This window comes from Accipiter gentilis, chromosome 3 (genome assembly GCF_929443795.1).
Source record: "Accipiter gentilis chromosome 3, bAccGen1.1, whole genome shotgun sequence".
NCBI lineage: Eukaryota > Metazoa > Chordata > Aves > Accipitriformes > Accipitridae > Astur > Astur gentilis.
The window spans coordinates 22,546,510-22,561,673 of NC_064882.1; the positions used below are offsets into that span (position 1 = coordinate 22,546,510).

Here is a 15,164-nt window from a genome sequence, read left to right on the forward strand (position 1 = left end):
AATAAGCTAGGCCTGAACAGCATCTCTTCAACTACTTAAGGCCAAAAAAACCCTGAAACCGTGACCCTCATTTTCAGTAATGTGAGCATTCAGTTCGCACTTGCAACACTTAAAATCAGGCCACAAATCTGTTCCTTTGAACACCTGCAGATGGTTGCTTCATCTCTCTACAGATGGTATCCTGAAGTCAAGGCAAGCAGCTTTCATGCAGAACTCCAAGGCTACTATTTGACAAAATTTGATACAAGCTGAAATGTAGTCTTCCAAGGAAAGACAGAAGGCTATACTTGTGGCAAAAATCCTTTATTAAACTAGATTTTGTAAATTCCTTTTCACATTAGAAATTCTAAAGGCAAATTACAAAATTGTATTTCAGTAAAAAATGAAAGTTATAGTTAACAGCAAAATTACAACTTTATACAAATAAAAAAATCATTTTTTATTTTAATTTAAAAACAGACATTGCTATCTTCCAATGTACTGGTCCTAACAGCTTTTACAACTGGTAGCTGCAACACTAGGTCTTTTCACATGCATATTCACATACAAGTCATTAATCCTCTGCACAGTTTATTTAGCTGAAATAGCATGAACAGTTGGGCTTTGGTTGGGTTTTGTGTTGGTTTTGTTTGGGTTTTTTTAAGAGAACATGAGACTTGGGAATTGTGGTAAGTCAATGAACTCTTCTTTGTTACAGTGTTCCTATAGTCATACTCTATCATCTCCTCAGCTCTGCAAAGAGGGCAGTATTATTCTGGAAATGTGAACTGCATTTGAAGACATAAGCATCAGTAACATAAAGTCTATGTATAATTTCTCATATTACATTTATGATGATCCTTCTTTGCCATTATCAGCAATTATTCTCTTGTCTACCCACCATATTTTGTGGCAATATTAAGTAACAAATTGCTTACATTTCACCTCCTCAAGTAAAACCTTCTAGAATACATGTTCTACTAAGCACGTAAAGATCTTCTCTGACACTGTACATATTCACAGCAGTGATGTTCCAGATGTTCTAGTTCTAGTGATGTTCTAGGTTATGACTAGAGCATCTGGACGTTGTTTAAATGGGGATTCCCAAGTCACAATGGTTTCCAACAGCCACAAAAAAATGCCAGTTAAACTTTGCCTGAGGTGTCCTTCAATAGGCCTATAAAAACATGGTTTCAATAAAATTGTACCACATACTATTAAATGCAAAAGCCAAAGTCATTGAAGTATTATGAAGGTATCTTGAAATATTTTTTTTTTAAATCACTTTTGCCCTACTACTTTCATAATCAACTGAAATATATTTTTAAACACTCACATTACTTCAGAGAACAACTTTCTTCATTGCACCTCTGGGCCTTTTTTTTTTCTTTACTGCAAGATTACTCATCTATGCTAGCACGAGCATTAAATTTTGTATTAAAAAAAGGATAAAGTTTCCTAAATTAGAAATTGGGATTAATGTTAAAATGTTTTGTAAAAAAGAAACCAAAAGTCACGTATTAAAGGCTATCAGTCATCACAACCACATGCTGTTTGAAGAATAGAATAAAAAGTGGTACACAAAATAGGTATTTTAAGTTGCACATTATTTCAGAGTGCTGGTGGCAATACTGCTAAGTGCTACTTTAATTAAAAGTATAAGATGACACAGAATTTACACAATACCTCAGAATTCTCACTGCTGTAACTGCAAAAGACATCAGAAAATCTGGAAGTTCTAAAATGTGACCTACTTTGAAATACCATTTTGAAACAATTATATTTGATATAATTCATCCCACTATACATTATAAAAACAGTCAAAGAAATACAAGAATTCCAGTGGTTTTTTTTCTGGACTGTTTGTCAAGTAGCTGAAGGCATAGAGATCCTTACTAATAAAAGTCTACTTTCTTTCTCTCTGTGCACTGATCTTCTGCTCTATTCTGTATCCACCTCAGCACAGCTTCTAAGCACATGCTTAAGCTCCTATGGAAGAAAAAGGCTGAGCTCATCATATTTTCTCTGAGTTGGAACTGCAATGCCTCACTCCGAGTTGCTGAAGCTTATAGCACCTCTGTCACTAACTTCAATAAAGGCAAGATGGGTTCTGCCTGTGTTAAGATTTTAACGCATCATCATCTTCCATCAAAGTTCAGCCTGTAATCAAACAATTTATACCAGGTAAATGATCAACCTCTAATCAGATAGGGTATTCAGAGTACCTTAGTGAACTTCAACCTGTACCCAAAGGGGCAACAGAGAGAGGGGGAGAGAGAGAAGTACTCCAAATTGATCTTAAGCTATGTATTCCTCTGCTGACTTTGACAGAGTGGAGAAAACAAATTTGCCTAATAAGGGGTGGAACTGAGGTATTGCCCTAAGCATTTTTTATGCATTTATCCAAATAGGACTAAGAGATGAAAAAATAGTATGGAGCGACATTGAAGCTCAGTGGGAACAGCTTATTTTCTGAAGAGTCTTAGCCCTCTTCCAGAGACTGTTCATGCATTTTTTATTCTTTAATCTCTTTTCTCCCCTTGATCTTTCATTTTTTAGCTTGCAGTGGCGATTTTGAAAGAGGCTCAGGAAGTGGCGACTTCAAGAATACCCCTGTTCAAGAGAACACTGGTTAGAGCATTTTCTGGGGAAGCGCGAGTCAAGCACAATCGTTGTCCCCTTGCTAGGCCAGAAGAAGGTAAAAAGCTGTGTTTCTCATCTCCAGGGTAAACTTGTCAACAACTAGATGATGATGAACAGATGGGCAAGACAACAACTTTTTCTGCTCGTCTTTTGACTGAAATCTAAGCTGTCTTTGTCCATGTCAGGAATGGTATGAACATGCTGAGCGAACCAGGCCCCCTCCCAAAACAACCAGAAGTGTTGGCACTTCCCTGTTTACAAGCACATTGCTGTAGGGCTTGGGCACTCAGCAGCTCAACACACAACACTTCTGAGCATACACTGGGACCTTTGCTGGGTAACTCAGCCACCCAGGCCAACCAGCAGGGACTACGCTTTAAAGAGCTACCCCACAGAGCTGCATCTCCATTCGTTATAAACAGTAGTACTAAGGAAAACTTCTTCAGGAGTAGAAGGAAGTTCCTTGGTTCAAAAGAAAGATCCTAGCTCCGCTGAGGCATTCTAGCATCTGCAACCCTGGACAGCTGATAGTCTAAACTGCTGGCTAGAGTCTAAGCGCCTAAATGACATCTCAGTCCATTTTACGCACTGTCATAGAGGATGGAGGGTGGGCTTCACTGCACAGGACATTGTGCAGTGGCAGAAACACCTCTGCTAGTGATGTTTGGGGAGCACAGATCTTTTTGTATTTCACCCACTGGTTACCAGAGCAGTCCAGAGAGAAAGAAAAAGAGAAGGGACACAATTCAGATGAACTAAGTACCCACAAAAAAATATAAAACCTGTTATGACAGTCTATTATTCCAGTATGAGTCCCTTTGATTAAATATTATTCAAGCTATTCTTCTACTTGAAATCACCATGAAAAGATTATTGTGTCTGTTGAAGCATGACAAACTCATTTTTAAGTCTACCATACATTGCATTCACTGTGTATATATTACAGTAAATATGGGTATTCAGGAAACATCATGTCTTTCAGTTTGTCAGCAACTTATACAGACACATTCTCAAGTGAAACCTATTTCTGTGCACAGCTTTTCTCAGAGTTCCTTGCTTATTACTACCCATGCACACAAACGGCAGAACATGCACACACACACATGGATTCATAAACAAATTCTATGTGCATGTAGTTCCTGGATAAAATTTACTGCAAAAGAGGCTTAAAATTAAAACCCCCTCCCATTTATCCTTAACCTATTAATATTATTCCTCATACACAACTCACACCTGTTCTGAAAAAAAACCAGAACAAATATTAAATGGTTTGCAGTAAAAAATTTGTAGGCCTTTCAAGAGCCAAAGACATAATTAAAAGTAGTAAAGCATTCTAGAGGATACTTCTATTAAAAAAATGTTCTGATTGCTTACTGGAAACACTTGCCAAAGTACAGATGTTTATATTTAATTTTGGAGAGGTTTTGTTGGGGATTTTGGGGGGGGGGGGGGGGGGCATTGGTTTTGGTTTTTTATAGAAGTATTTCTAGATGCTGATGCAACACCACCACCACCAACAGAATAACTTTTATACTCCCAGATTTTCCAGTTAGGCTATTACTACTGCCGTATTAGCATTCACTATGATGTTAAAAATACATTTGAAATGTCTCATAGACAATCATTTTCTACAAGGAAATCACCAAATTTAATACACACAGAATGAAGACACATCACTATTAGACACCTGTAAAGTGAAACAGTACTCAATTTGCTCCATTTAAAAAGCCATAAAGGAAGAAACACTTTTAATCCAGTAGATGTTGAAAAAAGGGCATTTCCTGCAAAATTATAGTATTAGCTGTGTGTAAGTAGAGATTGAACTACAGCATTGTATTTTGCCCTTTAATAGATCACAGTTAAGTCTGCAAAATTAGCAAACACACAGCAGGTCTTAATGCACACTCCTTTATATGCAACTTCCATCAATATCGGGAGAAGTTTAGAATGGAGTAAGGACAATAGAACTGGTCAACTCATCACAAAATAGCCACTAAAAAAAGACTACATCAGACTTCTGAAGAAACCTAGAAATACTCAGCACTCAGCTGTAACTGAATTTGAAATACCAGTAGTTGCTGAGTTCCCATCTCCCCTGTGCTCTTCTGAAGGGTTTAGCACAAAGTTCTGAATCACAGAATAACTTCATAGAAGGTACTATGTTTTAAAAGCAGAGAATCCACAGGAATTAAAATGTGTGAGGGTCAAAAGACATAGAATATGCTGAGAAGACAGATATATTTAAAAACTGTACCTTTACTTCCCTTTAAAACATCATATACTGCTCAGCAGAATTCTTAATCTGCATTTCTGAGACTTCAAATCCTGTGTCTTCTTTTTGCACGTTCAAAAAAGGATCCATTCCACACAAAAATTTTCTTGGAAACATACTGACAAAACCACTTGCTGTAAATTGAGACCATTTCTAATAAAATATCGTCCTTTAAAACAGATTACAAAATACTATTGGAGTTGTTCAAAATGTTTTAAGCTGTAATCTGACACTTCAGTTTCTATATTCCTCTTCTCTTCTCGACAACCCTTCAATTCAGCATGACTTTCAGGCAGCCTGGTTTTATTTCTGTGAACCTGTGAAACGAGAAAAGAAGAAGCTTCAACATGAAAGCTATGTGCAATGCCATCACCTCCTTCGGCCCTCATCAAACATACGGAAAGTGCTAAGGTTCTCAGTCAAGTATGCATGCACGTGAGATCAGGAAATCAGCATTACGTCCTCTGGATGTGACAGTGAAGGAGGATTTTACAGGGTCTGGAGAGATGAATTGCTGGAAAACAGCAGGAACTAAAAGGAAGATTTAAGAAAAAAAAAAACTAAAAACACTCCACAATATTCCTGGTCATATTCATTCTGCTCCTCTATTCCTGCTCCCTTTTCACTCCCTCTTCTTTCAAAACAGATGTTCTCCCTTGTCTTCTGTAGCAAGTGAGAAGGAAATGGGAAGGGAAGCCTTTGCTATTTCTGAGTCCCACCTTCACAGTCACCTTCAAACAAACCTGTAAAGAAAAAGCAGCAAACACACTGATGCCAGCTCAGACTTGCTAAATTGCTGCCCCACATAAGCAGCTGAGAGCTAAAGCAGGTATTAGAGACCAATAAAAAGCAGGATTAACAACTTTTCGCAGTAAAGCTAGCAACCTTCAATGGAAATATGTAATTAAACTATGTTAGATAAGTTTCATTCATAGTGTTTTCATCTATCTCAGAGTAAAGGATCTAACATTTAATAGGTGCTGCATATAAGATGGTTTTGTGTCACACAATTGCATTGGATTTATGAAACAGCAGACCTGCCTTTATCTCTTTAGTAGTTTAACAGTATTCTAAAACTAACTTCAATTTTCAGTTAGTTAAATGTGGGTTAAGAAAAAAATATATCAGTAACAAAAATCTAAACTTACCTGAAGTTGTGGCTTGTGAGGTATCTGATAGCTGCTGGTCTGATGCGAGCAACTCCTCCCTGACTATGGCTTCCTCTTCCCGTGATAACACAGAGATATGGTTTACCACCAGTCTGCTGGTACGCTGTAACAGCAGGGATTGTAACGGTTAAAATTTTCCCTCAGCAGAGACTTGGCATTCAGTATAACCTTTCCATCCATTCTTCTGAAAACTCTCACCAGTGATTTAGAACTTTGCTTTCCCATGCTGGCTATGCATCTTTTACATAAACATAGCCATTTTTCCCCTCTTTGGAAAAAGATATTCTGAAAAAATATAGTCAAGCTTTTTAAATCTAGATTGCTTCCAATACACATGTTGTGATCATCACAAAATTCTTCTAATTTCATAGCAGCTTTACTGTTTCTATCATCTGATCTTCACTTGGAATCCCGTGATGTGAATTAAAATTGCAAAATTAAAAGAGGTGGGTGTAATTTAGTTAATTTTTAAGTGACACTTCTCTCTACTGTTTCACATTTTATCTTAATGTGAATAAAGAAATAATATTTTATTATAAAGAAAGGAAGAAGAAGGAAAATATAAATCCACACAGTTTTTGACATTTAAGTCACGCTTATTTGGACTAACTTCTGGTATGTTGGAGCGCATGAATCAACAGATCAATATATTACATGAGCTTTATTAGGGCATCTAGCCCTGATAACAAAAGAAATTGTTCTTCTCCCACAGATCACAGCAACCTAAAGTGATGAAGAATTTGAAAACGAGCAAAAAATTATTAATTAAACTGGATTCTCACAACAAGCCAAGATTTGTCAGTTCGAGATTATCAGTTCACGTGACATCTTTCCTCAACTACCCTCTCTTTCTCTCTTTTCCTTAACTTTATTTAGGTTTTATATTAGTTTACTGTTAATTCTGCCAGCACTAAGTGCCCGGTATTGATCCCTTTCCCATGTATGCACATTGAAATTAACTTTTTTTTAGATTTAGATGAATGGACTCAACATAGAGCCCCCACCATCATTACAGGACTCCTGATTTAAGTGCAGCTCAGGAAATTTAGCTCTAAAAAGCATTAGGTTACAGCTTAGAGTATACAGATGTCATTTTAGGAATAGCACAAGATGATGCAATTTAATTATCGCTGATGTCTACTGAAAGGAAAGGATTATCTAAGACCCCACTGAACACTTGTTTCTACTGTGTGGACTAGAAGTTTCAAAAAACTAGCTTTGTGCAGTAGTACCTTGCATAAGAAATATTTCTTATAACAGCATTCCCAGTGTGCTTAAATTTATAGGGTAAACTAATAATGCAGAAAATGTATCTTTTTACAGCAAGAACACTCACAAAGTACTTGAACACTCCACTGGGAGAAAAAACAAGCCCTCAAGCAAAACTGCACAAAATGACATTTATGGAAGCAGCAGTATTCTGATCTCAAGAGATCTGCTGACAAATCGATATGGAAGTTTCTGAAAGATAGCTCAAATCACACACTTTCAAGTAAAAGTTGAAGACAATATAATCATTGTGGTTAGAACTTCAACATAATCATTTTTCTTTAAAGATTAAAAAAGCAACGTAGTTCTGACAAAACAATGCAAAGATGACACAAATGTTTGCATTACCACCTCTGTTAAAAATGCCAGGAAGGATAAATCAAGTCTTCAATTAAAAAAAAAAAAAAAAAAAGTAAAGGATAAACCAGAAGGATTTACAAAGAGGCATGGGGCAGGGGGGGCAAGACAGTGAGCAAAAAGAATCATTGCCATGTCAAAGAAAAACAATTCCATAGGGGAGCTTTGAAAATAAAACACAAGTCAGTTGTTTTTACATGTTATTAAATTACATTCATTCCCTCTGATATTGCCATACATCATGATTTCTTAGTAGAAAATGAGGAGAATAACTTTGAGGAGGCAAGAATTATTAGCTTAATCCTACCTTCACTTTTTTCCTGCAGCACTCTGGACAACTGATTCACAGCTTCATCCACATGGAGACCATGCAGATCCAACACATTCATAGGCAGCAAGGAAGTATTTACTTTCTCAAAGATTTGCACAGCAGCAGCATGGTTAGCTTCTTTCATCTTCTGCTCATGAAGACGACCCTTTATTCAGAAGCACAGCAACTATTACATGCCGAGACATAATCTAAGCTCCACACTGGTCGTTGGGTTCAAAATGACAGTACTGGCAGGGTGCTTTTAACTCACAGTTTGAAGCAGTAAAATTTATAATCACAACAGAACTTCTAGAAGAGGCTCAGTGAGACCTACTCACAAGGAGATTTCATGAAATCTGTTCTTAAGAAACTACTCAAAGCTGGCACAAAGAAGAAATTATAACAAAAGCCTTACAAGAAAGAAAAAAAGCCAGAAAGGGCACAAAACCATAAGGTCTTTACATAAGCTAAAAAGTTACACTCCGTGCTGATTTTCAGATTTATTATCCTAACAATAGAATTTTACTATCTGCAAGTATTTTGCTAAAATTTAATGAAACAACATAAGAGAAACTGCCCAACAGCCCAGGAAAAACCTGCCGAGTGTTACAGTTGAGGTTAATTCTTCCGAACACATTCCCTAAAAATCACACAAGCCAAGGACAAACACTTACCTTTTTTTTTTTAACTTTTTTTTTTTTTTAATAGTTGCCTATTATCTCTCCTAATACATTTGACAGATCTTTTATGACTGACAAGGTCAGTACAGTCCCTATTGGATTAGGGGTAAGGAACAGTACAGGGTTATTCACATTACACAGTGAACAAGTACCATTTCCCATGAACCTTGCAGTGATAATATCTGAGAGACTGAAGTAACAAATTATGTCTTTGAAGATCTGTAGGCACAGTCTGAAAAGGAATGGAAGACTTAACTCCAGGTATTGGACTGACAAAGGCTCAAGAGAACAGAAGTGACAGCCTGTCTTTCTTAAAACGGATCATCTGAAGTATATTAGTGGCAGACCAGAGACACCAGCCGCATAACTCTCACTTGCAGAGGACTCCCAAGACAGCTAAGGCCACCAAGCATAAAGTATTTTTCATGAATAAAGGTAGCTTAGTTTGCCTTTTTATTACCTAAAAGAAAATATGTAATAAATTTGCAGACTGTACTTGTCTTCTGACCAAGAACAAAAGTAAGGACTTGAAACTAGATTTCTATTTAAAAGCATGGAGACCTTTGTTGAATCTCTCCAAACTTCAAGAATATATAAACCAAGAACATAAAGAGTTCATTATAAAGACCAGTAATCAGTATTTCCTACACGCATAGTAACAATCTAAACATTTAGAGTGATACATTATACCAACTGCATGAAAGCTTTTTTAAGATAAGAAAATTCAAGTGATTCGTTATTACATTTTTGTTGTGTCATAATGCAATTCATAGTTTAGAATTAAATGCTTCTATGTGAATTCTTATCAAATTTTTATATGCTATTAGATCAGAAAAAAAGCTACAGTCTTTGAAGATATTTGTAACAGAATTTTTAAGAGTAGCGTGAATGGAAGGATCTCATGCAAAGGCACCGAGAAACCAATGTACAGGAGTAGTTACAAGAACAGTTGATACTTATAATCAAGAATACGATCGACAGCAATGATCAACAGTAATCATACTGGTATATACCGAGAAATGTGCTTGAATCAAGACCAGAGAGCCTGTGCTCCAAGGCCAGAGCACACAACACTGATCAGCAGCAGATCTACACTCCAAAACCAGATGGATGGCAAAAAGCATGGCATACCACACCTCATTTATCCCAACCCAAGACAGACTGTAGCCATAAAGATAGTCAGAATGAGGAAGTAAAGACAGCAGGCAGCAATCTTGCCCAAGATTTATCAAGGATGAAGCAAGCATGATCCTGAGTCAAAAGTTCACATCTTAATACTTGTCTGACTCCTAAAAAGTACAAAAGATGTGTCTAAAAACAGTTCATCACCAACTAAGAGGAATCCAAGGGTCATACGGAGGATTCAAATACTGGTGTTTGCTACAGTCCATGTCACATGAGTGAACCTGGCCAGACCACACGAACACAAATCTTGGTCCTTACAAGTATGTGGATGCGAGAATGAGATCTATGAGAAAACAAGCATGTGTGATGTGTGACTAAGCACTAAATATCATCTTTCATGAGGTCTGGCACTGAATTTGGTTACACTAGCTTCCTGTATCAGCATCACTACTAGCGAAAGGGAGTTTATTTATAAGGTGATTCTCAATATAACAATCACACATGGAACAGTAATTGAGCAAATTAATCAACTAGTAGGCACAATGTTTTTCTTATCACTTACTATTCAGTATTTAAGTACCTCTCCAAAACCAGGCAAAAAGCACAACATTTACGTTTACCTGATGTGCATAAAATGCTGCCACAGGCTTCATACCCATGCGATAGGCCTCCCCAGCCTTTTTCAAACATTCCTGTCTCTTTTGCTGGTGACAAAAAGCTTCTGCTCTTAAGTCATCATATTGTGGATACTCAAATTCTTGAAATTTTTCACACAAAGGATCATCCTCTTCCTTACTTTTTTTTGCCTGTAGGAATTTGCAATGTTGAAGCTAAGTATGCATTGTAGGGTGTTTTCATTAACATAACTTTGGATATGTTAGTAACTACTATTTTCAAAAAATAAAAATACCTTCTTCTCACGGTTCTTTGCAGCACTGTAGGAAGAAACAATTTCATTTTGCTGAACATTGTCTTGAGCTATAACTGTTTTTACAGGATCTGCCTCCAGAACACAGTTCAGAAACTGTTCGGTTTGTTCTAAAGAGTAGCTGTAAAGGATAAGTAAAATCTGTGACTTTACAAATACATTAATAGCTGCTACATTTATTAAAATGCATATTACAAACCTTGATATTGTTATAGAAATAGATGACAATGGAAATAAAGCATTGGAATGGAGGTTTCCACCTTATTACAGAAAGGCTTGCGGACTCACTGTACTGCATTACTGGCATCAACATACATGCAGTCTTGGTTGATTGAAATGTACTTGAGGAGCACTTGAATATTAAAAGGACAACAAAATACTGAAGTAAATTGCACCCTACCTTAATCAAACAGACATTAGTTTAGAAATAAACATTGGGGCTGGATAAGTTACTTCATCTTAAATTTCTCTGGTCAGGGTTAGGTGGTACAAACTAGGTTAAAAGTAGCTCCGTTTTCTGAAACCATTATGCAGGAAAATCCTTGTATTTCCAGTCAAGCTTTGTTATTAAATTTAATGAAATAAGAATAGGTCATGAGTTGCCATCAGATTTCTAAGAAGCCCTCCTTCTTCTTTATTCTTCTTGCTGTTCATTAAGCAGACAAGAGGAAGACTGACCAAAATAAAGATAGATTTTTGGAAAGGCAACAGTATGAAGATAATTTAGAATGTAAAAAACAAGAGATGGTGAAATGTTTGAGCTATAGAGACAGAGGAAGGACGTATTTTAAACATCCCATAAAGAAAGGTTTTGATAACAACCTGGACAAGCAGAAAGACTGACAAGTAGGCATGCAAACCCATATGGAGAGACAGACATTCAATTGGCCAAGCACGAAAAAAGAACCTTCTCTTGGAAAAAAAAGCTCAGTTCTCGGGAACTTGGATTTAAGAAGGTAGCCACATACCCCAGAAATATAATGCAGAAGAGAGAAAGAGAATGTCACAGCAGGAAGATATAGAGAGATGGCTCACTCCTTCAGAGCTGCTGTATTAACCAGGAAAGTACTCACAGCTACCATCAGGTGATGGTAGTTTTCCTCTTGGGCAGATGCCATTTTCTGTGAACCCAGTATTACCACCCCCCCTAATTTCTCCCACTTAATTTAAACCTCAGCTCTAGAGCAAATATGCAGTTCCACTGACAGTCAGTCAGAGGTCAATAGCCAGAGACATTCTCCCAATGGGATAAACTGTCTACTCCCCAAAAAAGAAACAAGGCTACACATAGAGTTTTTATGTCCTTTTTGCTTTTAAGACCACCTAATTTTGCCTTTAGATCTACAAAAATGTGCTAGTTTGGAAAAAGCCATTCTTTAGCAGTATCTTAACTCAATATTTAAGACAGTGACTGTGCACTATAGACTGTTACCGAGTACCATTTTTTCAAAGAACTTTAAAGATTTCTTACTTGTTGTCCTTGAAGACATCCATTAAGAAATTTTGATTCATAGTTGGAAACATCTCAAAAAGTTGCTTCTCCTTTAGTTTAGCAGCACAGTCTTTTCTAACCATAGAAGGAACACGATTCTACCCAGAAGACAAAGCAAAAATATTACAAGTTCTTGATTAGAACAAAATATAGTAACAGCAGAGCCAATCCAACTTTACTTAGTTAAGATTTCAAAAAATATCTACTCAGTAGGTATGCACCCACAGCAATGACAACATGCCAATATCAGCCTGCCACACTGATCTGATGAGAATAAAGTACGGACAGGTGAGTTGTATTATACAACACTGCAGTACTCTGTAATTATTTGAAGTGACTCATCTGGAGCTCCCTCATAACTTGGACAAAGCAACAGGAGGATTTCTTTAGGAGGAATTTAAGTTTTGGAATGCATTCCCTGCTAGTCTATCTAGTCCAATGCTAAGCTTGTGCAAAGTCCACCTCTCTACTCTCTATTTATAGAGGGCCTGGGGCTGAAACAACATTTTATTATTAAACAGTGTAAACAAATTTGTTTTGGTGTATAAATATTCATATTTGTGAAGTCATGCTGAGAAGAAAACATAATTATAGCCCAGAATAAATTGGACTGATCATTGCAATGCTCAGGGGAGGGGGGGTGGGGGGTGGCAGGGGAGAAGCGGTCAAAACAAAGCCAAGCTCCATGAATCCAAACTGAAAATAAAGCTGCGGACATCACAGTTGTTATTATCAGTAAGCCACATACATGCAGTTCAAAGAAAGAATCCACAAGCCATTCTTTCAAAGTACAGGCTAATCCATCCAACTTTCCATACCAGTAGAAACAAAGCTCCTCTTTTTTAGGACAGCTACTTATCAGACACAATTACAAATAAAAATGCCTGTTCTGAACAACTGCCAGGCAGTAGAGGGCAGCATTATGCACACACTGATGAGACACAGTATGGGAACTGTGTGGAAGATACAGAATTAATAAAAATATATTTTAAAATAACTATTTTCTGACAGGTTACAGAAACCTCTTTGAGATTAACCTTGAGTACTTCTTTTAATGTCTCATCTGTTAGGAATGTTGTGGGTTCTCCTTACAAAAAAAATACTAAAATCAATTCAATCTACTTCTAAACAAACAAGGCATGGAGCTAATTAAGAACTTTTTTTGATGTTGCTTTCCCAATAAAAAGTGTGGGAAATCACATTTTGATCTTTAGTTTTAGGTAAGCAATCAAAAAGCAATTCAATCAAACACAAACGCTAACCTGTATAGTGAAATGCACCATGATCTGTTTGTGAACAATCAAAATATTACATTTTAAAATGAGATTTATATTTTTATATCAGAAACACCTACCACAAGCAAACTCCTGTATCACAGTAATCAACCATACTAATTGGCATGCATTTGTCTCTCAAATTCAGGCTGTAATCAGCAGCACAAAGATGAGTCAACAGCTAAGACATATTCTGTTTCATTAACAGTAATGGATTTAAACTGCATAAAAAACTGGTGCTATCCATACCAGATCCTGTTTCTCCTGCATAGCTATTTCTTCTGAAATTATTTGTCTTAGAGAAACTTTCTGAATCTGAGCATTCCAGTGATCCATAAAAGGAAAAACGTCTGATGTTGCTGGTTTTCTAGTCTGTATGTCATTAGATGAGCCTGAAACCCAGCTCATTTTCTTCTTCTGGATTTTACTGTCTGCGTTGTGAGATAACAGCATTTCTGAGTCATCTGTATCTATCTGCTGAATCACAGTAGGACCTTCAAAAGCAATAAAAATGAGGTGACAAAACAATTATTAGCTTATTTATACAAGCAAAGACAAAATAATTAAGATAAGTTTTTCAAACTAGATGGTTTGGGTTTTTTTGAAACAATATTATTAATGCTAAACCAGAAAACAACACACTGTTTTCACCTTCCTCACTTCTGTTTTCCAAAGACTGTCTATCTTTGCCTATTTTATAAAACAAGAGTAAAACCATCAGACTCCCTCACCCAATTCTCAAGTGCCAAGACATATCTTACAGCTCTGAACTACACTGCATGTAAGTTAAGTGGGGAGGTTTGTTTGCGTTTATAAGAGAATTATTGACTTATTTACATGTTTACCTGCCTTTCCTCTACAACTTAAGGACAGATGCTTAACAATCTGGTTTTACTCCTCTACAAGTTAATGCTAACAGCACTGTTTGGTCATTCGCGTGGAGAGTTTGCACCCACACAGCAATCTAAGTCTTCACCCAGGTACCATGCAAGAGAAGTGGGGTTCTGCTGTAGAGGGACATTTCTTCTGGAAGCTGAATGAAAACTAGATTGCCAGAGATGTTAACACTTTTTGAACAAGGACATATATCTTCCTGCTACAATCAATTTCTCTGACAAGGACAACAACGTGTGAATGTTGCATTCCTGACCTCCTTCCCTCACCTGCAGAAATCATACACTGCTAGTAATTCTCTGGCCACACCTTTACTTGCCACAGAGATTACATAAATCCTGCCAAACAGCTGTCTGATCCAACCAGAGCTTCTCTTTAAGTTCTCTGAAGTACACAAAATGATAGGCTTTTTGCTTGCATCTACCTGGAACTAGTGATTCTGCTTATAATTAACTTCTTTCTCCCCACACACCTCCGTAAGAAAATGGTAAATGGAACCAAGGGCAATAAATAAAAGCTTGGCTTAATAAATTAATCCATCATTTTTCAATAGAGAGAATATTTGCAACCTTACTGACGTTTCAAACAATAAAATATTTTTATAATGAGAATTAAATATTTTTACAGTTAAGAGAAATACGTAACATACCTTCTGCAGACAACTTACGTGATTCATCTCTCCTCTGACGCTTCTAAATAAAAATAGTAAAACCATGAATGTTACAAGTAAGCTATAAATTTTGCAGTGAAACTTCACAAGTGTTAGCTTCTG

General features: G+C 36.7%; 1 protein-coding gene across 5 annotated transcripts in view; it reads right to left on the minus strand.

Moving 5' to 3' along the window:
• Positions 1-1,770: 1,770 nt before the first annotated feature.
• Positions 1,771-15,164, minus strand: part of N4BP2 (NEDD4 binding protein 2) — a 42,307-nt gene continuing 28,913 nt past the window's right edge. For 4 of the 5 annotated variants that reach the window (XM_049793941.1, XM_049793947.1, XM_049793923.1 and 1 more), the window contains 8 exons: positions 15,042-15,084; positions 13,748-13,992; positions 12,204-12,322; positions 10,715-10,853; positions 10,425-10,634; positions 7,997-8,165; positions 6,043-6,166; positions 1,771-5,211 (listed from right to left, as the gene is read on the minus strand). In XM_049793941.1, coding sequence (XP_049649898.1) covers positions 5,166-5,211; positions 6,043-6,166; positions 7,997-8,165; positions 10,425-10,634; positions 10,715-10,853; positions 12,204-12,322; positions 13,748-13,992; positions 15,042-15,084 — 1,095 coding nt within the window. In that variant the 3' untranslated portion in view covers positions 1,771-5,165. The remainder of the gene's footprint in view (positions 5,212-6,042; positions 6,167-7,996; positions 8,166-10,424; positions 10,635-10,714; positions 10,854-12,203; positions 12,323-13,747; positions 13,993-15,041; positions 15,085-15,164) is intronic. The other variant, XM_049793949.1, reaches the window with a different exon arrangement.